This window comes from Saimiri boliviensis, chromosome 6, assembly GCF_048565385.1.
Source record: "Saimiri boliviensis isolate mSaiBol1 chromosome 6, mSaiBol1.pri, whole genome shotgun sequence".
NCBI classification, from domain to species: Eukaryota; Metazoa; Chordata; class Mammalia; order Primates; family Cebidae; genus Saimiri; species Saimiri boliviensis.
Window position 1 is genome coordinate 132,708,902 of NC_133454.1, and position 23,820 is coordinate 132,732,721.

Here is a 23,820-nt window from a genome sequence, read left to right on the forward strand (position 1 = left end):
GACCCGGCGCCATCTCCGTGACCTGCCCCGAAGCCCACGGCCCACCCCCGACACACACACAGGCCTTCGCGCCCTCAGCCCTGGGAACGGTGAGTTGGAATTTGGAGGCTCACGTGCTGCGCCTTGGGGGTCCCAGCCACCTGGCACCAAGCACATACCTCCTGATGCCTCCCACCTGCCTCCATGGGGTCCCCAATCCCGCCCAGGGGTTCCCGTGGCCCAGGGGACAGGAAGGTGCTAGGTGGCACTTGAGCCTGGGGTGACTGTGGGGGTGGGAGCAAGGGGTACCATTCTCCACACTGAGGGAGCAGGGGTCCTCGAAGCTGTTCCTGGCATTGGCACAGGTGGCCTGGGCCTTCCAGGTGTTGGCAAAGGCTGCACCCGTGGCTTCCACCACCCCGCTGAGGGCCGTGAAGTCGTCAGCCTGGTTCTGGTTGAAGTTCCCACACAGGCCTGGGGGCCAGTGTTGGGGGATGTCAGTGGCTGCTGTCGGACCCACCGGCTCCTGGCCCCTGCCGGCGCTCCAGGCGCCACACAGGGCAGAACGGCCCAGAGCCCGGTCCCTGGATTCTGCTTCCAGAACCATCTGCAGATAAGCCCCGGGGGTCCGGCCCCTGTGCAGAGCCAGCATGAGCCAGGGCAGGGCTGCCTTCCTCCTCCCGGCCACTTCTGGGGCACCGGTCAGATGCTGGTGTCCTGCGCCAGCACCAGGGTCTCTGCCGGGCCCTGGGAGCAGCCCTCTCCCCGGCCCCCTGCCCGCCTCTGCCTGCCCCCTCCCTGCAGCCTGGCACTAGTCCAGGCCCCGCACCCACCGAAGGCTCCTGCCCAGCCTCACCGCACATCTGGCCCTGGTGGGCGGGGTCCAGCCGGACGAACACCTGCATGAGAGGCACCAGCTGCACCAGCAGCTGCAGCCCCAGGCCCGTCTGCACCACGACGAAGAAACTGGAGGGCCGGAACAGGGTGATGTTGGCTGCGGGGAGTGTGGAGGAGAGGCCGGTCAGGGCTGCGGGGCCAGATAGGGCCAGATCGGAGGGCCAGGGCATCCAGCGGGCCGGGCCACCCCGCTGAGACCCGGGAGTGGGCAGGAGCCCTTGCTCTGCCCTGCGCCTGTGGCCGCCAAGCGGGTTCAGGATCCCTGAGAGACGGGCTCAGCGAGCCGGATGTGGGGTCCCCGCCGCAGCCTGGGTAGGAACCTGGCATCCCCACTCAGCCGATGAGAAGCCGATGAGCTCCTGGAGCTGCCTGAGGCCATGGAGAGCTGGCAGGGGGCTGAGCCAACACCGCACAGGCTGTGGGAGCCGCCTCTCTGGGAGGCGCCGCCCGGCCTGGCCGTCCCGGGGGAGCTGCGTACCTGCCGACAGGGGCAGCTGCGTGTAGATGGAGTTCATGAACACCGCGCCGTCCGCCTGGACCCGGATGGCCTGCCGGGAGGAGGCGGGCGGCAGGTCAGCTCTGGGGAGGAACCCGTTCCCGACTCTCACATGAGGGGGTGGCCTGCCCGGGGGCCACCGCGGGGTCAGAGCCCACAGAGAAGCTCAGGCCTGGGCCTGCGGTGGGCTCTGCAGCTGCCCGCCAGGAGGGGCTGCCCGGCCCTGCGGCTGGAGGGGAGCTCTGACCGCACTTGCTCAACGCACGCCTTCAAACGCCCCTTCGCGCCCCAGCCCAGGGCCGCGGCCGGCTCCTCACCGTGTCCCTGCCGTCCAGGTTGAGCGTCACTGCTTTGAGGCAGTTCTCGTTGTCCGTGAGGCCACACTTTCGCAGCTCAGCCAGCACCGTGAAGCTGCCGTCAGCACATTGCTGGGGAGGGACCCACGCATGCATTGGGCCTGGCTCAATGTGGGGTGCCCCCAGAAGTGTGCTGGGGACGCCCTTGTGGGGGATGTGGCTCTGCGGGGAGGTGCGCTTGGCCCCTCTGGTCACCTCCCAGCAGCTTGTCTCAGGGCCTGGGGGCTCCTTGACCCCGTACCGCTCAGCAGGGAGATCCGCCCTTTATGTCCATTGTGGGGACCCAGGGCTCCCCCTCAGCAGAGAGATCCACCCACTATGGCCATCGTGGGGGCCTCCCCTGGGCAGAATGGCCGTGAGGGTCCCCTGGAGAGGCTGGGTGTCTGGAGACCCTGCCCCGAAGCCAGACCTTGGACAGGACATAGCTGCAGTCACCGTGGAGATCGTAGAGTTTCTCGTCGTAGGTGGAGATGTGGGCTCCGCCCTGCACGGAGCAGGTGCCCGGACACGGCAGATCCTGGCACTGCCACAGCCCCCCAGCACAGGTGCTGTGGAGGGAGGCCGTGAGCGGAACGAGCGGGGAGGAGGCAGGCCCTACCCTCCACGCCCCGACCCCAGGCTGTCGGGTGCATACCAGGAGCTGCAGGTGGTGTTGAAGGAAGCACCTGGGCTGTAGGTGCGGCCGCTGTGGGTGCAGGGGCACTGCTCGAGGGGCAGGCAGCCGGAGTGCGTAACATCATCTAGCACCGTGCCTGTGGGACGGGGAGTGAGTCAGGGCTGGCCCGTGCATGGGGCACTCTGAGGTCAGAAGACCCCCTGCCTTGGGGACGCGCTGCCTCCCTCCAGGAAGAAGTCCTGCAGCAGGACACCACCCCCGCCTTGAGCCCCACCCACTTGGATGAGCACCAAGCACATTTGGGCCTCGGTTTCCCCACCAGGCCCAGGTGGCTCGTGGCAGGGCTCTGCCTCCCTCCACGCATCGGCCAGTCGTCCGGCACCGTCCAGCCAGTACCCGCCCCTGCCCTGGGTCCCTGGGTGGGACTTTCTGGCATGAGGGGCTCTGATCTGGGCCTGATAAGGCTGGGGGCGGGGTTGGGAGCAGAGACCCGAAAGCCCCCGGGGGGCGCCCAGGGCACCCGGGACCTGCCTGGGGGGCAGAAGCAGCCGTCCACGCAGTGATCCTCGCAGAGCTGCGCGCGCTGGGGGTTGGAGCAGGTGTCCGCGCAGGGCGAGCCGCACTCCTGGTGCTGCATGTTGAGGGGGCAGGTCTGGGCTGCGGGGAAGGAGGTGGGGCTGAGCCGGGGAGGGACCCACGCCGTCCACGTGGTCAGCTCCTCCAGCCTCCTGCCACCACCTTCCGCATGCCATCAAGTCTGCAGAAGCCAGAGCTGGGTCCCGGGATGGTTGTGAGGTCTACCCTCCGGCCCCACCCCCACCACCTCCTGTGCAGTCTCTCCTGCTCCTGCAGCCCCCGGAGGCCCCACCCCCTCTTGGGGTCCTGGGGTAGCCTCTGCCCACTATGCCCAAGGGGGCTCCTCTGCCCTCAACCCCCATCCCCCAGGCTTCCCCACCCCACTGTGGCCACTGAGGCACTCCCCCTGCCCCTTCTCCCCAGCGCAATCCCTGGCGAAGGCCCATGGGCACTCACGGCAGAGGTCGGGGCGTCTCCAGTTCTGTGGCTGGCCACCCGCATGGGCACACTGGCGCGAGTATTCCGCAAAGGTGGCACACGGGCAGGTGGGGCAGTGGCACAGGTCCTGGGTGCAGGCGGCCAGGTACTCGGCACTGTCCACCAGTGCCTGGCACTCCGCAAAGGCCGACCCCAGCAGGGTGTGGCGGCAGATGCCCTCCTGGGGAACACAGTGGGCCAGGCTGGGCACCCCTGTCCTTCACCAGGGCTGCCACAGCGCTGGAACAGGACCCAGGCCAGGCCAGGCCCGGAAGGCCTCTCCCCCTCAGGGCCCCTGGTACACAGCCCCACCCCATCCACCCGCTGTGGCCTCACAGCTGCCAGCACAGAGCCCTGCTTGGCCCTCAGGGAGCAACCCCTGACTCTGGGCCCCCACCAGGATGTGCCTGCCTTGGAGTGAGTGCCCGAGAAAGGCGTGGACCCGGCCCCGGGAGGCAGCTCCTAGAAAGGGGGGTGGAGGCCCTGCCTCTCTGGGCAGCTCAGCCGGTTCAGGGCAGCCCAGCGGTGAGTGTCCTCTGTCCCCAGGCCCCGGGTCTCCAGCTGTGGGTCCCCGCTCCCCAGTGAGGGCTGATGCTCTCACTCGTGGTACGATTGAAGGCTAAGAGATCCTGCTGGTTTGGGCTTCCTGGAGCCTCCAGGCCCCTTCTGAGTTCCCCTGCTGGTGGGAAGGGCTTGCTCGGGGCTCCCCAAGGGCCCGCCCTCAGCCCAGCCCGTGTGGTGTGGCCTGTATTCACTCACACAGATGGGCACACATGTGGCCCTAGGAACACGCATGTCACCACACGTGGACGGCGTGTGCCGTGGAACTGAGCACACAGAGCATGGCTGCCTGGACCCCTCTGACACCACCATCCCTCCTGGTCAGCTGGGGACATTCCTCAGACCTCAGCCCGGCTGCCCCTGCACCTGGAGGCCGTCCCTGCCCAGGAGCAGAGCCCACCTCATCCGTGCAATTGTTGGCCGGCGAGGGCAGCGGGTCCGGGCACAGCTCTGTGGGCCCATCCAGCTTCTGCAGGTTCCCAAACTGCAGAGGGCTCAGCCTGGTGTCTGCGGGAAGAAGCATGGGTCATGGTGTGGCGGCTCTGAGGGGCTCCTGGGGACAGGGTCTGGGCTCCCACTTCCTGGGGCCAGGCCAGAGGACTCCGGCTCGTGCCTGAGGCCAGTGGCCCCAGGGGCACCCCTCCCCCGACCAGGACCACAGCCCTTGTGGCCCCTCCCTGCCTGCTGCCCGGTCCCTGTGCTGCCCCCTCCCTCCTCCCCGGAACTGTGGTCCTTGGTTGGCCAGCATAATCGGCCGCCACCCCCTCTGCCCAGTGGCACTCACTGTGGGCATAGAACTCGTTGAAGGCCGGGAGGCCGTTGAAGTCCCCACACAGGCCGCAGGTCTGGTTGGCGTATTTGGAGTCCAGCTCCAGCTGAGAATGGGGGAGGGGCAGCTCCAGCCTCAGGGTCTCTGATCCCCCCCCACTGGCCACATGCCCCAAGTCCTGCGACCCCAAGCCCAGGGAGGCATCCTTCGACTCCCTGTGGGGGTTTCGTGGCCTGGTCTGGAGGACGAGGGGCAAGGGGCTTCCTCACCAGGGCGCTGTCCGCTCCGTTCCACAGGAAGGTCAGGACTAGCCGGACGCTGACCTTGATGTAGTCCCCGCTCCGCTCCACCAGGAGGCCAGTGCGGCTGTAGGGCAGCTCCTCCCTGCACAGACAGCAGGGTCTCTCCCTGGGCCCGGCCCTCCCAGCTGCCCGCCAGCCCAATCCTGCCCCGGCCCTGGCACAGGTCAGACACAGCCGCCGGGGGAGGTGGCATCGTGTGGCCCGGCCCTCGGCCTTCCCCGGGGAGGCCAGCTCACCGCTGCCCGTTGAGCAGGATAGAGCCATTGGACACCTCCAGCACCAGCCCCTGGGCCTTGATGACAACACGGGTGACCACAGGCCTGGAGCCCGCCAGGCCTCGGCGCAGCTGCACGTTGAAGTCCTGGTAGGCGGCGCCGCAGTGCTCGGAGAACACGTAGTTGCAGAGGCCGGGGAAGCGGAAGACGTCGCCGTCGAAGGTCTTGTAGTGGAAGTCACCCCACGTGCTGCACACACGCCCGTTGTGTGCCGGGTTCAGGGCTGTGGGGGGCATCTCGGATGAAGCCCCCCTACTCCCACGCCAGCCCCCACCCAGGAGCCTCCCCTGGGCCGAGGCACCGGGCTTTGGAGTGGAAAGGCCCGCTGTCAGCTGCTGGCTGTGTGCTGCCTGGCCCTGCCCCGGGCAGCCTCTGCTTCACTCCATGACCGCGACCTGTTCCCCCTCCCATGGCGGCGCGTGACTTGGGCCTGGCCCTGTGGCCCCACCTGGTGCCAGCTGCATCCCTAGATCTGGGCCTCTACCCTTGGCCCTGGCAAACCTCCCCTTGCAGCTGGCAGGGGCAGCGTCTGCTTACCACTCAGGCTGGGGAAGACGGTGACGGGTGGAACAAAGCTCACACGCCGGGCGGACGCAGACGCCACGGAGCCTGTGGGTGAGGGCTGGTCACCCCGGGAACCTAGCCAGGAAGGGGTAGCAGAGACACACTTCCGGGCCCTACCCTCCTCGCCAGCCCCCAGAGTTGAAGGGGAGCCCAACACTGACCGGCTGGAGACAAGGCAGCTCCTTCACCCCTTGGACCCATCCACCCCAGAAATACTGCTGCTCTTGTGTTTTGGCCTGTGTGTGTGTGCCTGTGTGTGTGTGTGTGTGTGCGGTGTGTGGTCTGTGTGTGTGCATATGTGGGTGCCTGATTGTAGGTGCCTGTATGCACGTGTGTGTGCCTTATGTGTGTGCATGTGCTTGTGTGCATGTGTGTGTCTGTGTATGTGTGCACCTTGTGCATGTCTCTGTGTGTGCACATGTGTGTGCCTCTGTGTGTTCATGTGTGTGCCTGTGTGCATGTGTGCCTTGTGCGTATCTGTGCATGTGCATGTGTGTACACCTGTGTGCATGTGTGTGCATATGTGTGTGTGCCTGTGTACATGTGTGTGTGCAGGTGCGTGTGTGTGTGCATGTGTGTGCCTGTGTTCGTGTGTGCCTTGTGCATGTGTGCATGCATGTGTGTGCATGTGTCTGTTTGCATGTGCCTTGTGTGTGTGTGTGCGTGTGTGTGCATGTGCCTGTGTTCATGTGTGCCTTGTGTGTGTGCCGTGTGCATGCATGCATGTGCATGTGGCTGCGTGTGTGTGTGTGCCTGTGTGCGTGTGTGTGTGCATGTCTGCGTGCATGTGTGTGTGCGTGTCTGCATGCATGTGTGTGTGCGTGTCTGCGTACGTGTGTGTGTGTGCGTGTGCACATCTCTCTGCTCTGCACTTTCCTCTTTGGAGCACCCAGCCCCGCCTCAGGCCAGCACTGTCCCTGGCAGGGGACCCACGGAGGGTCTCTGTGGGACTCATGGCTGCGTGGAGAGGTGTCAGCCTGCCCCAGCCCGAATCCCAGCCCCTCCAGCCCAGTCAGGAACCCACCACCTGAGTCCGGCCACGTACCACCGTCTGTGCTGTACCCTGAGCTCCCCCAACTCGGCTCCGCAGGGCTCTGGGTCTCTAAAGGAAGAGGGGATGGGAGTCAGTGTGGAACCAGATGTGGCTGCCAGCCACGAACCTGGCCATGGACCTGGCCACATCACTGGTGTGGCAGCCTCATGTGGGGTCCGAGGTGGGGTCTCCACGCCCTTCAGGCTCCCCTGCGGCACACTCTGGCCAAGGCCAGGACTCTTCGCCAGACGCTCAGGCAACCCCAACCAGCAACCACAGATGCCTCCCCTGCCACTCAGTGCTATGGAAAACCTGCAGGGTGGAAGCTTCCAGCAGCGGCCCCTGCACCTGTCCGGTGACCCCCACTCTCCCTGAGGGACATGTGGGGCTGCTGCCTCCTCAAGCAATGGGGGAGGAAGATGGAATCAGGAAAAGGCGTTGGCCGCCCCAGGGGGATTCAGCCCCATCCCAGGCGTCCCTGAAGAACCACAAAGACTCCCTTTGTTGGGAAGACACAGCCGGAGCCTTCCAGGCGTGACTTAGCAGAAACCTAAGCCCAGAACGAGTTTCGAGCTCGAACCCCAAGTCAGGGTGAGAGGGGCGGGCGGGGGCAGGCCTCAGGGTGGAGCAAGCGATGTGGCCGTGGATGCTGTGACGGCCGCCCATGGTCGCCTGGGCTGCCCACTGCCTCCGTGCACGGCCTCACCCGCTGGCCCCGTGGAGGCTGGACTCTAAGCAGAGAGCCCTGGAAAGAGGCAGCTGCCCGCCCAGGACTCTGAGGCCCCCCGACCTCCAGGCCTGTCTGCCCAGTTAGGGTTGGGGCGCTTCCTTCCCGGGTCCCCAGAGGTCCCCTCTGGAGCCCAGTCTGAGAACAGCCCAACCCAGGTCCGTGCTCCATGGGGAGGCAGGAGAGGGCCCAGCCCAGGCCTGTACTTCCGTGGGGACGTGGGAGGTGCGGCCTCAGTCCCTACAGCAAGGTCAGGGCTCAGCGAGGTGCCAGCAACTGTGGTGTGAGCTGTGCCTGACGGGCCGGTGGCCGGCGGCTCACACCCTGCCTGGCCTTCCCAGCCTGGTCCTGCTGACATCTGGGAACTACCACAGGGGCTGGCTCCGGAAGCCCTGTGTCCTCCACCCGACCCCCAGCCCACAGCCCTGCCCACGAGTGTGGCCCAGCCCGGACACTGCCACCCATGGCGCCTGCCCCAGGTGGCCCCTCTGTGACCCAGGCAGCCCTTGCCCCACCCAGGCTGACCGACCCTGGGCATCTGCTCTGTGTGGCACCCTCCTTGGTCTGGGCCACCTGGTCGTCCACCTTTCAGCCAGAGAAGTGCCCACCACCAGGCCCCACCCCGTCACCCTGGGGTGTGTCCCTTAACATGAAGCCGCTCTGTGCAGGGCCCGCCTTGCCCTGACCACAGGATGTGCATCTCAAGACTAGAGCACCGTCCCTGCAGAGGGCTCAACCCCGCAGCTTGGATGTGCGTGGGGCCCAGTGGGCTGACAGGCCCTGGCCTCCCTGCTCAGGAGAGGGGGGCCCAGGCTGCATGGCCCCGAAGAGCCGGTCTAGAAGACATGGCTATTCTGGTCAATCCAGCGCCCAAATTTTGTGGTCAGAGACAGCTCCCTCCGTCCACACTGGGGGCCACTGGAGGATGCCCCTGGCCTCCCGCCCTGCTGACCACCCAGCAAGGGGACTTGGGTCAGGGGCCCTGAGGGGACCATCCCCTCCCCTCCCAGCTTCCCTTCCACAGGTAGAGAGAGCCCCAGAGCCTCGCCTGCCCAGCCCAGACCCCAAGCTTGGGAGGGGGAGGAGGGCGGGGCCGGGAGGTGCTTCGGCAGCCTGGGGCAGGGTGTCTCCCGGTGGCCCGAGGCCATGTCTTTCTCTGTTGACAGTCAGTATTAACGCTGTGGCAAACGGCAGGCCAGGGAAACCACTTGGCTGAGAGCCCCGTGGACAGCCCCACGGGAGTCGGGCCTGGGTTCAGGCCGGGGCTCTCACAGCTGGCTGTGCAGTCCAGAGGACGGTGCCTCAGCTGCCCTGCCAGCTGTAACCCCCAGACCAGTCATGGAGGGCAGAGCCTGTCCTGGGCAGGTCCTGCTCACTCATGCCTGGGCCTCATAGGACCCCAGAGAGACCCTCAGCCGTGGCCTCCGCCCCCCGTGCCAACTCCTGTTCTACCCCCAAGGCCAGGACCCCCTCGGTGGTCTCCCAGGGGCCCTGCTTCTCAGTCAGGGGACCGACTTCTCCTGACACCCCATCCAAGCCAGCTCCCGGGTTCCCTGACACTGTGAGCAGTGGGGCCCAGGAGCCTTGTGTTGGGGACACATAGGGTCCCATCCAGGACACTCGTGGGGGCATAGGGGATCCGTCCGTCCACGCTGCAGGAGAAGCCCCCAGGCGAGCAGCCTGCAGAGACCCCACTGTGAAGACGGAGTCAGAGGGGCTGGGTGGGGGGCCCTTACCTGCCTGCTTCACCATGAGCAGGGCCACCAGGACGCACACCGGCGCCCGGCACACGCTCCAGGCACCCATCCTGGGGCTGGCACGAGGGTGGGGGCACGGACGGGCAGGGAGGGAGCCTGGCCGGGTGCTTGCTCTCCTGGGGGCCCCGGCTTATGTAGCAGGGAGCTGTGGCCCCGAGCCAGGCCAAGCCACGCAGGGCACCCTGCTCTTCTCTGCGCCAGCCACGTGTGTTTGCTCTCGGGGAGGGGCTGTGGCAGGGAAGAGGCCTGGATCAGGAAGGATTTGCAGCTCTGTGCTCTAAGGCCAAGACGCCCCTGCCCCCAGCAACTTCTGAGAATCGGAAGGGAGAGGAGAAGGACCAGTCCCTCCTGGCACCTTTCCTAGGCAGCAAAGCCACTGGAGGGCAGGGTGGGCCTTGGACCCAGGGTCCGTGGAACCAGCGGTCAGCCAGCCTGACTCACACTCAGCCCCACTCTGGCTCCTGCTGGGAGGAAGCCCCAGCCTCTGGGCAGCTCCCCTGGCTGCTCACCATGGGTCCCTGAGGCCTGGGGAGGGTCCCCGAGGCTGGAGCTCTTCTCTTGCCACTGCTCAGCCAGCAGGGAAGCCTGGAGACGCCTGCTCAGCTCAGGCATGCATGTGGCCAGGATGCTCAGTCTCGGTGGCTTGTGGGGGTCCTTGGAGGAGGCCCCATTTCCAGAGACCCCAGCCCAGCTGACCAGAGCCCCTCAAAGACCCTGGGAGGGCTCCAGGCTCATCTGTTTCAAGGTCCAAGTTCAAGGGGAAACCGGGCCCGAAGTGCGCCCCGGCCATGCGCCCAGGAGTCGGCTGTGCTCATTCAACACCAGCCCTGCCCAGGCAGCCTGCAGGCCACCAGCCCTGTGTCCGTGAATCAGGGGTCACTCCAGGACCCCTCATTAACCCTGGCTAAGGAAGGAGCTGCTTGTCGGGGTCCTGGACCTGCCCAGCGTCCTCAGCCTGGCCCAGGCGGAGGCTGCAAAAGCCTAGCACCACCCAAGGTGGCGGGGGGGTCTTCCTGGGGGCCACGTGATAAGCCCAAACTAGGGACAGCCTCCACAGATGCTGTCACCTACAGGACACTCTGTCCACGCAGTACCTCCTGCGAATACCTCCTGCCTGTATGAACCGAGCTGGAGATGCTCCCGCCCCCCGGCTCCCCGGCTGCCAGCGTCCTGAACGCTCTGAGGAGTGGACCCCAGGCAGGAAGCCCCAGGTGGGGTGGGGTGGGGTGGCCTCGTCCAGCCCCAGGGGACCGGATGGCGGTTTCCAGGTCTTGTTTTCTTTGGCGACCGTCCCCGTCACAGGGACCCTGCACCAACTCCCCTGTGTTTGTCTTTCTGAAGTTAAATTCTTAGCGGTGGGATTTCTGGGGCAAGAGAAAAGCCCATCTGCAAGGCTTTGACCTGCCTCACGCTCAGTAGGATGTGGGGGACCAAGAAACACAAGAAGTCAGCAGCATTGGCTGAGACGTGGGGACCCGGCGCCCCTCGCCCGGCCAGGGCGGGACCGGCAGCTCTGCTCTGCGTCCATCCCCGGAGGCACTGGAAGCGGCTCATGAAGGAAAGCCTGCACCCCCACATCCGTAGCAGCACCTCTGACGGGGTGAAAGTGGCCCGTGCGTCCACCGACGGGGGACTGGCCTGCACCACCAGGCCGACGCATGCGGTGGAACACAGTTCAGCTGTGAAAAGGAAAGGCTGGCCCAGGCTGCTCCATGGGGAAGCTGAGGACACTGTGCAGAGGGGCCAGCTGGACACAAGGGCAGAGGCGGGAGGGGCCTGGAGTGTGCGGCCCCCAGGGTCATGAAACCCACGTGGACGGAACGTGGACGGTGGGCGGAGGGGCTCGGAGCTGGTGTTCCAGGGGACAGGGTTTCCTGGTTGGGAAATGAGAATTTTCTGGAGATGGAGGACGGGGACAGCAACGCGAACGGACCTGGCCGGTTTTGCCACCTGTCCCCGCTCATGGCTGAGGCCCCTGGAGGTTCCTCGGAGCACGAGGCCCGTGGCAGAGGCTGGGACCCGCCTCCCTTTGTGGCGGTTTATCTGTCCCAGGGTGCGACTCAGGCTTCCGGGAGAAGGGGGTTCCCAGACCTCAGCATGGCTCAGACCCCGGCTCCTGCCCATTTCCGGGACTCCAGAGCTGGTGCTCGGTCACCAGCTCCCTGCACCCCACCGATGGCATTGCCAAAGCCGAAGGTTGCAGGGTCTCTGGGGTCTCCGAGCTCTTTCATATCCAGCCCTGTCGTCCCTTGGCAGCGCGGCGCTGAGGAGGGCTGGGAGGCAATGACTGGCTGGTGGCCTTAAGGATGGTCGGGAGGGTGGGGGGTGCCCCACCCTGGGCTCCCGGCTGTGACTAGGCCCAGGCCCCGGCCAGACCCCTCTCCTCGGCCTTCCTGCCTGCTCCAGGCCAGGCTGGGCAAACGGGGGCTCCCTGATGCTGTGGCTTCTGGTCCTCACGCTGGGGGAGGGGTGTGCCTGCTGCCTGGGCCCCTGCTGCAGATGCCCCCACTCCCCTCCACAGATCTCCCACCTTGGCCACAAGCCCTCCTGGCCTCCCCTGACCCTGCCCGTGGCTCCAGCTCACAAGCTGATGCCCACCCAGGGAGTGGGGCCACTCCTGGTGTCTCCCTGCAGCCCCTGCTGCCTGTCCTGGCCCTCCCTGACCACAGCCAGTGCCTGCGGCCTTCATGGGAGCTGGTGGCCCACTGGGGGGCAGCCCCCTCGCCCCCAGCTCAAGCGGGCCGGGCACCTCTGCACCAGCAAGAAACGTTTCTCTGTGGCGGAGCTGGGACCCGCAGGCAGCAGCTCCAGCCCAGCTCAGTGCCTGAGGCCCCACCCGCCCCGCCTCCACCCTGGAAGAGCCCCCAGGCAGGGGCCTTGCCCACCTGTGGCGGTCAGCACACACAGTGACACCAAACCAGTGGGGGCCTGACTCTGCCTCGTCCTCCCCCAGGCACCTCCCAGGGCGGAGGGCCCCTCCAGGACTGGGCTGGGTCCCGGGCAGGGGTCCGAGGTGGACGTCAGGGCCGCGGCTATTGAGACATCCCGGATGCAGCCGCGGGAGTCCAGCCTGTTTGCTCAGCGTGTTTGAAGAGTTCTCCTCTTCACAGTTGAAGGCGCTGAAAACAGGAGATAAAGGAAGGGAAGGGACGAAGCCAGTTCCTGCCGGGAAGGGGGGCCGGGCACAGACTCCCGGAGCGCAGGGGAGCCAGGAACCTGCCCTGCGGCTCTGACGGGGTCTGAGCCAGGCCCAGCCCTGGGCGGGTCACTGTCATTCCGGCCAGGGGGCAGTGGGGACAAAGGGACCGCCTGGGCCACACGGAGTCAGACACCGGGCGGGGGACGGGGTTGATCCTGCCATGAATGAGGACCTGCCCGGGACCCCATAGACCCCTCCAGAGACTGTCCAGGTTCCAGTGGTCAGAGCCACTGTCTGCTGTCACCAGCTGCCCCAAGCCCAGCCTCTCGGCCCTGGGGGACACCCAGAGGGCTTGGTCACCGAAAAGCATCATCATCACTGGGGCTGGGGTCCCCGCATGGCCCAACCCTCCCCTCCCCCCGCCACAGGGGTGCAGGTTTCAATTGGGCCCCAGCCTCCATCAGCCCCGGGCACTGAGTGCTGCCTGCCAGCTCCACACTGGACACGTGGGGTGTCAGGCACAGCCTGGGGCTCACAAGCAGGGCTGGGCTCTGCCAGGCCCCAGGCCATCCTGGGACAGGGGGTGGTGGCTGTGTGGGACACTTGGCCTCGGCGGCCTCCTGCTCCCTGACACATGGGCCCCTGGCTCCTAGGCTGGAGGTCTCACCAGGCGGCAGGCACGCTCCAGGGACTCACCTACTGGTGGGCCGAGGGGCCCAGCGTGTGACCGAACAGGATGGGTTCAGGGCTGGGTGGGTCCAGCAGGAAGGTGTCCCAGACCTTGGGGCCCCAGGTGGTGATGGACTGCTTGCTCCTGGGTGCTGGGATGGCCAGGCCCCTGTCCCCTGTCCCCTGTCTCCTGTCCCAGTATAGGTGGGAAGCTGTCCAGCAAAGCCCAGGGGTCTCAGAGCCAGCGCCGGGTGTCCAGAAGCAGCAGGTGGAGGCACGTTGGTTCTTTTCGACCTTTAGACCCTGGTCCGCCCAGCGACAGGCACCACTGGGGCCGAGTCTCCCGGTGGGACGTGAAGCTACGGGAAAGGCGGGTCAGCTTCCACCTGTGCACCCCAGTGCCTTGAGCTTCCCCTGCCCAGAGGATGCCCTGCATGGGGGCTACAAGACATGGAGACCCCCTCCTCCAGGACGGCCCTGTGCGAATTTCTGAGGCAGGAGGAAAGCCCATCTTGAAAGCTTTCCTCCAAAGGAGGCTGGAGCTCCCCTTTGGCCACTGCTCAGCCAGCAGGGAGGTCTGGAGGCTCCTGCTCAGCTCAGGCGAGCACCTGGCCAGGGCGTTCAGTCCGGGTGGCTTGTGGGGGTCCCCAGAGGAGGCCCCATTTCCAGAGACCCCAGCCCAGCTGACCAGAGTCCCTTGAAGATGCCGGACCCCCACCACCTGTCTCTGCTTCCCCCTGGTCTTTGCACAGATGGCCTTCTCTGCCTGTCCCCCCACCCCCTTCCTTCCTGACAGTGCCGAGGAGTCCCAGCTGTGTTCCGGCGCTGCCCTGGGCACTGGAATTTGACAAGGACTAGAACAGAGTCCCGCCCCTTCAAGGCTTCAGTGGCTTGGCCTTTGTGGCAGCTTTCAAGGAACGGGAGAGGATGGGACGGTCCTCCGGGTGGGGCTGGAGGAGATGACGGCTGAGCTGCAAACCGGGGAACAGCAGGTGCCGAGACCCCGGGGCAGGGACGAGCTCGGGCCACTGGAGGGTCCGAGGGCACCAGCGTGGCTGCACTGGGCAGGGCGAGGGCAGGGTCAGGTGTGGGCAGGAAGGAGCCTGGGGGAGGGGAAATATTGACTGGATCATTTAAAGCAAGAAAACGACAGGACATCTCTCTAAAATAATGGTGAAATGTAGGCGACAGGACATTGATCAGTTTCGCCTTGATTGATTGATTGATTGATTTTGGTAGAGACGAGGTCTCACAGTGGCCCAGGCCATCATGAGCTCCCAGCCTCAAGCGATCCTCCCACCTCAGCCTCCCAAAGCGCCGGGATGACAGCGTGAGTTCCCGCACCGCCCATTCTGCCACCTTTAGGTGAATGTAGACTGTGGACTTCCCTGTGGTCCTGAACTGAAACTCTGTCCCCACAGAACACCAGCTCCCCTCCCCTCCCCAAGCCCCAGGCATCCACCCACTTCACCTCTCTCGCTAAGTATTGTCCTCTAGGGGACCGTGTATACATGGAATCATACTGAGGTAGGAGATGAGAGCAGAAAAGCACATTTTCCTCCTTTCCTGCAGTGTGAGTAAGGCTTCCCGGAATCCCCCTCCGAGGAACTGTACCCTGCTTTGCAAGTTTTATAAGGTTATAGATGCACACATTCTTGTTCTCTGTAGCTGAAAACGGCGAGTTCCTGCTTTTCCCGTGACGTGTCGAGGCAGGTCTGGATTGCAGTCCTCCGGGCCCCGGGGCGAAGGACGCAGCCGGCCATGCAAGGCTGAGTGAGTGGACTCTGGACTGCATAGCGTCAGCCACACGCAAGCGTCAGTTGTAGACCTGTGGTTTTTAACAAGCTGCCTTTGCCCGGCTCCTGCGTTTCACGTACAAGTCACACTTTGTCTTTGTTCATCGCTCGGTCTTTCGGTGTGAATCCCCTGAGCCGCGGCGTGCCATCATCAAATCCTCCTGTTCCTCCCGTCCTTCCACCCGTCCGCCTCTCCGGTCTCCTGATTCCCGAAGGAATACAACACCCGTCCTGACGTGACCGACTCGTTTCACGGAGCACAGCGACCTCAGGGTCCGTCCGCGTCGCTGCTTGTGTCCGGAGCTCCTTGCTTTTCTGAGGCTGAGTCAAGTCCCGCCATGTGGACGGGCCCCATGGCATGGTCCATTTGCCCGTGGATAGACCCTCGGGTTGCTTCTGCCGTTTGGCTTCGTGAGTGAGGCTGCGATGGACATTGTGATGTGCCCGGGAGTCTGAGCCCCTGTTTCCAGTTCCTTGGGTAGGGTCCCCCTGGCTCGGAGCGGAACAGCTGGCTGGCCTGGTGAGTCCATCTTTGGCTTTCCGAGGAGCTGCTGGACTGTTCCACAGAGGCTGTGCCATTTTACGTTCCCACCAGCCGTGTACAACGCTTCCAACTTCTCTATATCCTCACCCACACTTCCTGTCTTCCTTTTTAAAAATCCATCGCCACGTGATATTTCATTTCTGTCTGGATTTACATTTCCCTAATAATTAGTGGTGTCCAGCGTCTTTGCATGGGCACATAAACCATTGCTATATTTCCTTTGGAAAAATGTCCATTCAGGCCAGGTGTGGTGGCTCATGCCTGTAATCCGAGCACTTTGGGAGGCTGAGGTGGGTGGATCTCTTGAGGTCAGGAGTTCGAGACCAGCCTGGCCAACACGGTGAAACCTCGTCTCTATTAAACATACAAAAATTAGCCAGGTGTGGTAGTGCACACCTGTAATCCTAGCTACTTGGGAGGCTGAGGCAGGAGAATCTCTTAGAACTAGGAGGCGGAGGTTGCAGTGAGCCAAGAGCATGCCACGGCACTCCAGCCTAGGGGACAGAATGAGAGAGACTCCATCCCCCCAAAAAAAGAGAAATGTCAGGCCGGGCGCGGTGGCTCAAGCCTGTAATCCCAGCACTTTGGGAGGCCGAGGCGGGTGGATCACGAGGTCAAGAGATCGAGACCATCCTGGTCAACAAGGTGAAACCCCGTCTCTACTAAAAATACAAAAAATTAGCTGGGCATGGTGGCGCGTGCCTGTAATCCCAGCTACTCCGGAGGCTGAGGCAGGAGAATTGCCTGAACCCAGGAGGCGGAGGTTGCGGTGAGCCGAGATCGTGCCATTGCACTCCAGCCTGGGTAACAAGAGCGAAACTCCGTCTCAAAAAAAAAAAGAAAAAAAAGAGAAATGTCCATTCATGTCCTTTGCCGATTTTTCAGTTTTGTTGCTTGGGTTTTGTTGTTGATACCTTTTAGGAGTTCTTTGTATGCTCCAGATGCTGATTCTTTATCAGACAGATCACTGGGAAGTGTCTCCTGTGCCTTTTCACTCTCTTCTGATGCACAAAAGGTTTTAATTTTGATGAAGTCTCATTTGTCTATTGAATCACTGCCAAATTCAATGTCATAAAGATTTTCTCCCATGTTTTCTTATAAGGGCTTTACAATTTTATCTCCTGTGTTTAGGTGTTTGATCTATTTCAAGGATTTTTAAACTATCGTTACAAGGTAAGTGTTCAGTTGCACTCTTTTGCATGTGGATATACGGTTTTCCCAGAGCCATCTGTCAAAAGGACCGCCCTTTCTCCATTAAGTGTTCTTGGCACACAAGTTGAAAATCAATTCACCTGGCCGGCCGCGGCCACCTTACAGGCTCACGCCTGTAATCCCAGCACTTAGGGAGGCCAAGGCCGACGGATCGCCTGAGCTCAGGAGTTCGAGACCACACTGGGCAACCTGGTGAAAACCCAGCTCTACTAAAATACAAAAAATCAGGCGGGCGTGATGGCAGAGGTCTGTGGGCCCAACTATTCAGAGGCTGAGAATCGCTTGAGCCCAGGAGGTGGAGGTTGCAGTGAACAGAGATTGCACCGCTGCGCTCCAGCCTGGGTGACGGATCGAAAGTCTGTCTCCAAAAAAAAGAAAGAAAAGAAAATCCTTTTCTCGCTCTCTGTTCCAGACCATTAGTCCACATATCTGTCCTTATGCCAGTACCACAGCAACTGGATTACTGTGGCATTGTAATGCGTTTCAAAAATAAGAAGTATGGGCCGGTGCGGTAGCTTGCACCTGTAATCCCAGCACTTTGGGAGGTCAAGATGGATGGATCACCAAGTCAGGAGTTTGAGACCAGCCTGGCCAACATCGTAAAACCCCATCTCTACTAAAAATACAAAACATAGCCAGGGATGATGCTGCATGCCTGTAGTCCCAGCTACTTGGGGGTCTGAGGCAGGAGAATCGCTGGAACCCAGGAGGCAGAGATTGTGGTGAGCCAAGATTGGGCCACTGCACTCCAGCCTGGACAACATAAAAAAAAGAAGTATGAGTCCTCCTGTTTTATTCTTTTCTAAGACTGTTTTGGCTATTCAGGGTCCTTTGAGATGTTATACAAAATTTAGCATGGATTTTTCTGTTTCTACAAAGTACCATCGGCATGACAAGGATTGCGTGGAATCTATACCACCTTTGAGTAGTATTGTTACCTTATCAATATTGTCTTCAAATCCATGAACACAGGATGTCTTTCCCTTTATGTCTTTCAATAGTTTTTCAGCAATGTTGTGTAGTTTTAGTGTAGAAATGTTCTGCGTCTTCGGTTAAATTTTTTTCCTAAGCATTTTATTATTTTCGATGCTACGTAAACAGAATTGTTTTCTTAATACCCTTTTCCCATTGTTCATGGATAGTGTGTAACAATTGCTGAATGTTTTAGTTAGCTTGAGTCGTTCTGGGGTGGAATTTTCAGTGATTTCTATATATAATATCATGCCATCTGTGAGCAGAGTCATGTGACATCTTCCTATCCACTTAAATGGTATACGTGTGAGTTTCTTTTCTTTCTCTTTCTTGCCTTATTGCTTAGGCGAGAACTTCTAACACTGTGCTGAATAGAAACGGTGAATACAAGCCTTGCTGTCTCGCTCCCCATCTTAGAGGAACCATTGTTTTCAGTCTTTCATCGCTCAAGATGAGGTTGGCTGTGGGTTTTTTACATATGGCCTTTATCATGTTGAAATACTTTCCTCTTATTTCTAGTGGTTGTGTTTTGTTTGTTTGCTTTATTTTTAACCATGAAATGATGTTGAATTTTGACAATCACCTTTTCTGCATCAATTGAAATGATCATGGATTTTCCCACCTTCATTTTATTAATATGGTGTATTTCAGTGGTTGATTTTCATATCTTGACCCCCCCCCTTGCAGCCCAGGAGTGAAACCCATTTGATCGTGGTGTATGATGCTTTTAAAAAGCTGCTGAATTCAGTTTGCTACTTTGCGGAGGATTGTTTCATCAAAATTTTTAAGGGATGTCGGTCTTTAGTTTTCTTTGCTTGTTTTGTCTCTGTCTGCTTTGGTCTCTGTGTCATGCCAGCCTCACAGAACGAGTTAGGGAAGTTGATATGGGTGCTGTTCTCGTGAGAGTCAGTAAGTCTCAAGAGAGCTGGCGGTTTTACAAAGGACATTTCCCTACACACAGTGTCTTGCCTGCTGCCATCTAGGATGTGCCTTTCCTCCTTCTTTACCTTCTGCCGTGATGCTGAGGCCTCCCCAGCCATGTGGAATTGTGAGTCCATTAAACTTCTTTTTCTTTATACATTACCCAGTCTTGGGTATATCTTTGTAGCAGTATGAAAAGGGACTAATCCAAGTGTCCTCCCCTCTTTTTATTTTTAGATCTTTTGGAAGAATTTGATACATATCAGTGTTAATTCTCTTTTAACGTTTGTTAGAATTAACCAGTAAAGCCGTCAGGTCCTGTGATTGTCTTTGTTGAGAGGGTTTTGATTACTGACTTCATCTTCTTTTCTGTGTCTTTTCGGTTTGTCTGTTTCTTCATGAGGCAGTTTTGCTAGACAGAGTGCTTTTCAGGAATGTGACTATTTCTTTAAGTTATCAAATTTGTTGGCAGGTAATTGTTCCTAGTATTCTCTTATGATCATTTCTGTTCCTGTAAAATTTGTAGTAATATCCCTTTCATTTCTGATTTTAGTAGTTTGAATCTTCTCTTTTTTCTTACTCAGTCTAGCTAAAGGTTTGTCAATGTGGCTGATCTTTTTAAAGAACCAACTTTTGGTTTCATTGAAGGCCTTTTTTTCTATTATTTTTTAAAATTCCATATTTTATTTATCTCTGCTGTAACATTTATTATGTCCTCTCTTTTGCTAGCTTTGGGTTTAGTTTTCTTTTCTTTTTCTAGTTCCTTAAGGTGTACAATTAGGTTATTGATTTAAGCTATTTCTTCTTTTTTGGATTTTCTTTTTTTTCTAGTTATACATTTCCCTCTCATTACTGCCTTTGTGTATCATAAGTTTGGGTATGTTGTGGTTTTGTTTTCATTCAGGCTTTAATGCAAACCCCATCTCTACTTAAATGCAAATAGACTCAGACTGTCCACTTAAAATGCAGAGGTTGGTTAAAATCAATTTTTAAATTGATTTTACCATATCAATTTAACCATACGGTGTCCACAAGAGACTTACTTTAGAACTAAAAATACAAATAGGTTGAAAGTGAAAAGATGAGAAAGCTGCTTAATGCAAATCATAATCAGAAGAGCTGGGGTGGCTCTAAGACAAAACTATTTATATTTTTAAAAGTTTACAAGTTTGGGCATTGCATTTTTAGTAGAGACAGGGTTTTATGATATTGGCCACGCTGTTCTTAGATGCCTAATGTCTTTGGTGATTTCTTCTTTGACCCGTTTGTTATTTAAGGATGTGATATTCAATGTCCTCATATCTGTAAATTTTAGTTTTCCTTCTAGTATTGATTTTTAGCTTCACTCTTTTGTTTACTGCTTTGTGTGATTTCAATTTTTTAAAATTTATTTAGACTTTTCTTGGACCCTGTCATATAGTTTATCCTGGAGAACGTTTTATGTGCACTTGGAAAAAAAAAAATGTGTCTTCTGCCGTTGGTAGGCAACGTTTTCTGTGCATGTACATCATGTCTAATTGGCCTATAGTGTTGTTCAAGTTCTGTTTCCTTATTGATCTGTCTGGTTGTTGTATTGACTATTGAAAGTGTGGTACTGAAGTCTTCAGATATTGTTATAGAACTATTTATTTCCCCCTTAATTCTGTCAATGTTTGCTTCAGATATTTGGAGGATCAGTTGTTTGGTTCATATATGTTTATAATTGTTATATCTTCTTGTTAAATTGACTTTTTTTGAGACAGAGTCTCACTCTGTTGTCCAGGCTGGAATTCAGTGACCCGATCTTGGCTCACTGCAACCTCTGCCTCCTGGGTTCATGCAATTCTCCTGCCTCAGCCTCCCGAGTAGCTGGGATTGCAGGTGTGCGCCACCACACCTGATTAATTTTTGTATTTTTATTAGAGATGGGGTTTCACCATGTTGGCCAGGCTGATCTTGAACTCCCAACCTCAGGTGATCTGCCCACCTCAATCTCCTAAAGTGCTGAAATTGCCTCTTTTATCGATATATAATGTCTTTCTTTGTTGTAAACTTTTTTTTTTTTTGAGACCGAGTTTCACCCCTGTCACCCAGGCTGGAGTGCAGCAGTCCTCTTCCTGGGTTCAAGCAATTATCCCCACTTCAGCCTCCTGAGTAGATGGGATTGCAGGTGCCCACACTACACCTGGCTAATTTTTGTATTTTTAGTAGAGACAGGGTTTCACCATGTTGGTCAGGCTGGTCTCGAACTCCTGACCTCAGATGATCCACCTGCCTCAGCCTCCCAAAGTGCTGGGATTATCACAGGCATAAGCCACCACGTCCAGCCTTGCAAACTTTAAAAAATATAAATAGCTTTGTCTTACAGTATAGCCACCCCAGCTCTCTTCTGATTATTATTTGCATTAAATATCTTTTTCCATGTGAGTGGGAGACCCTGCAAATGCCAGGGCAAGGGTCTGAAGCCTCAGTCTGTTCCCATATAAATACTGAACTAGAAAAGAATTAGAGATATAGTCACAGTTATTCCTATATATAATCATAAATAATCACATAGTTCTTCATATGGAATCATACATATATTTATATGATTGTGCAGTGGCATGATATAGGCTCACTGCAACCTCCACCTCCCAGGTTTGAGCAATTCTCCTGCCTCAGCTCCCCAAGTAGCTGGGATTACAGGCATGAGCCACCATGCCCGGCTACTTTTGTATTTTTAGTAGAGACAGGGTTTCTCCATGTTGATCAGGCTGATCTTGAACTCCTGGCCTCAGGCGATCCACCCACCTCGGCCTCCTGAAGTGCTGGGATTACAGGCTTGAGCCACCGCGCCCGGCCTCCCGTGGTCTTCTGGGTGGCTTCTAATTTTCATGTTCCTCCTCCTCTCCATCACTGCCTTCTTTTGTGTTCAGTTGATGTTGATATTCTGGAGTGACAGATTTTTATTCCCTTCTCATTTCCTTTTGTGTGTATCCTATAGCATTTCCTTGTGGTTACCCTGGAAATCACATATAACACCCTAAAGTTATAACAGTCTAGTTTGAATTGATAACAATATAACTTTAATTACACACAAAACCCCCCATCTACACAGCTCCATTCCCTCCCTTTACGCCATCGATGTCACAAATTACATCTTTATACCTCGTGTATTCAATGACATAGATTTATTTTATTTTATTTTATTTTATTTTTGAGATGGAGTCTCACTCTGTCGCCTGCCCAGGCTGGAGTGCAGTGGCGCAATCGTGGCTCGCTGCAACCTCTGCCTTCTGGGTTCAAGAGATTCTCCTGCCTCAGTCTCCCAAGTAGCTGGGATTACAGGCACGTGCCACCATGCCTGGCTAATTTTTGTATTTTTAGTAGAGATGGGATTTCACCGTGTTGATCAGACTGGGCTCGCACTCCTGACCTCGTGATCTGCCCGCCTCGGCCTCCCAGAGTGCTGGGATTTCAGGCGTGAGCCACTGCGCCCGGCCATAACATATTTACAATTATTTTTATGCATTTTCCTTTTACATTCTGTAGAAAAGAAAAAGTGGAGTACAAATCAAATGTACAGTAATACTGGATTTTTATATTTGTCTGTATGTAGTTTGACTGAAGATCTATACAGCTTTGAGTTACTGTCTAGTATCCTTTTATTTCAACCTGAAGAACTTCATGCAGCATTTCTTGCAGGACTTGGCTAGCGGTAACAAATTCCCTCACGTTTTGTTTATCTAGTAATGTTCTAATTTCACCCTAAGTTTTGAAGGACTGTCCTGCCACATGTAGAATTCTCGTTCTTGGTCTTCAGCACTTTAAACATGATCATCCACCACCTCTCTGGCCTTTCAGGTTTCTGATGGTAAATACTGAAGATTCCTTGAGTGTGACAACTCACTTCCCTTGTTGCTTTTGAGATTCTTCCTTTGGTTTTATCTTTCAACTATTTGATTATAGTGTGTCTCGGAGTGGATCTCGGAGTTTAACTCAAGGGGTTAAACTTGGGGGTTCCTGAACTCCTTCGATTTAGATTCATGTTTTTCATCAGTTTTAGGAAGATTTGGGCCATTGTTTCTTTGAATAATTTCCCCCCTTTCGCTCCGCCTGTAAGACCCACTTGGTGGCCAACAGGTACCTGAGACTCTGGTCACTTTTCTTCAGTCTTTTTTTCTTTCTGCTCCTCGGACTTGATCATTTTTCTTGTCTTGTCCTCAAGTTTGGCTGAGTCTTTCTGATGACTCCTCAAACATGCTTTGGAACCCCTCTAGTGATTTTTTGATTTCAGTTATTATAATTTCCGACTACAGAACATCTGTTTGGTTCTTTTTTTTTTTGAGACGGAGTTTCGCTCTTGTTACCCAGGCTGGAGTGCAATGGCGCGATCTCGGCTCACCGCAACCTCCGCCTCCTGGGTTCAGGCAATTCTCCTGCCTCAGCCTCCTGAGTAGCTGGGATTACAGGCACGCGCCACCATGCCCAGCTGATTTTTGTATTTTTAGTAGAGACGGGGTTTCACCATGTTGACCAGGGTGGTCTCGATCTCTTGACCTCGTGATCCACCCGCCTCGGCCTCCCAAAGTGCTGGGATGACAGGCGTGAACCACCACGCCTGGCATGTTAGGTTCTTTTTAAAAATGACTCCTCTCTCTCTGTGGGTGCCCTCATTTCGTACACGCACCGATTTCCTGACCTCCTCTGGTTCTTTGTCCGTCTTTTGCTTTAGCTCTTTGAGCAACTGAGCACCTTAAGACCGTTGTTTTAAAATCGTTGGCTGGCAGGACTGATGTCTGCACTGACTCCAGAACCACGTCCCCCATTTCTTTTGCTCCTTTAAATGGGCTGTATTCTTTCTTTATAAGCCTTGTGACTTTTTGTTGTTGTTGAAAATTGGGGATTTGACTATTATAATGTGGCAACTCTGGAAGTCAGAGTTCCCCCTTTCCCAGTGTTTGTTGGTTGTTTTTTTCTTCTTCTTTTTTTTTTTTTATTGAATACTGTAGTGATCCATTTGTGATGTTTTTAAGTGAATTGTGCAGACTACTTCTGCTGCCCAGGCTGGAGTGCAATGGCATGGTCTCGGCTCACTGCAACCTCCATCTCCTGGGTTCAAGCAATTCTCCTGCCTCAGCATCCCAAGTGTCTGGGATTACAGGTGCCCACCACCATGCCCGACTGAGTTTTTATTTTGTATTTTGTATTTTTAGTAGAGAAG

The 23,820-nt window shown here is 57.4% G+C and overlaps 1 protein-coding gene across 1 annotated transcript in view; it reads right to left on the reverse strand.

Moving 5' to 3' along the window:
- The window catches only part of MUC5B (mucin 5B, oligomeric mucus/gel-forming), a 38,080-nt gene extending 28,646 nt beyond the window's left edge, over positions 1 to 9,434 (reverse strand). Inside the window, exons 1-15 of the mRNA XM_039470361.2 lie at positions 9,365 to 9,434; positions 6,914 to 6,970; positions 5,842 to 5,913; positions 5,266 to 5,527; positions 4,997 to 5,111; positions 4,743 to 4,833; positions 4,359 to 4,465; positions 3,377 to 3,578; positions 2,876 to 3,001; positions 2,363 to 2,480; positions 2,138 to 2,276; positions 1,690 to 1,800; positions 1,355 to 1,424; positions 836 to 973; positions 289 to 453 (exon numbers count right to left, since the gene is read on the reverse strand). Coding sequence (XP_039326295.2) covers positions 289 to 453; positions 836 to 973; positions 1,355 to 1,424; positions 1,690 to 1,800; positions 2,138 to 2,276; positions 2,363 to 2,480; positions 2,876 to 3,001; positions 3,377 to 3,578; positions 4,359 to 4,465; positions 4,743 to 4,833; positions 4,997 to 5,111; positions 5,266 to 5,527; positions 5,842 to 5,913; positions 6,914 to 6,970; positions 9,365 to 9,434 — 1,843 coding nt within the window. The remainder of the gene's footprint in view (positions 1 to 288; positions 454 to 835; positions 974 to 1,354; positions 1,425 to 1,689; positions 1,801 to 2,137; positions 2,277 to 2,362; positions 2,481 to 2,875; positions 3,002 to 3,376; positions 3,579 to 4,358; positions 4,466 to 4,742; positions 4,834 to 4,996; positions 5,112 to 5,265; positions 5,528 to 5,841; positions 5,914 to 6,913; positions 6,971 to 9,364) is intronic.
- Positions 9,435 to 23,820: the final 14,386 nt, after the last annotated feature.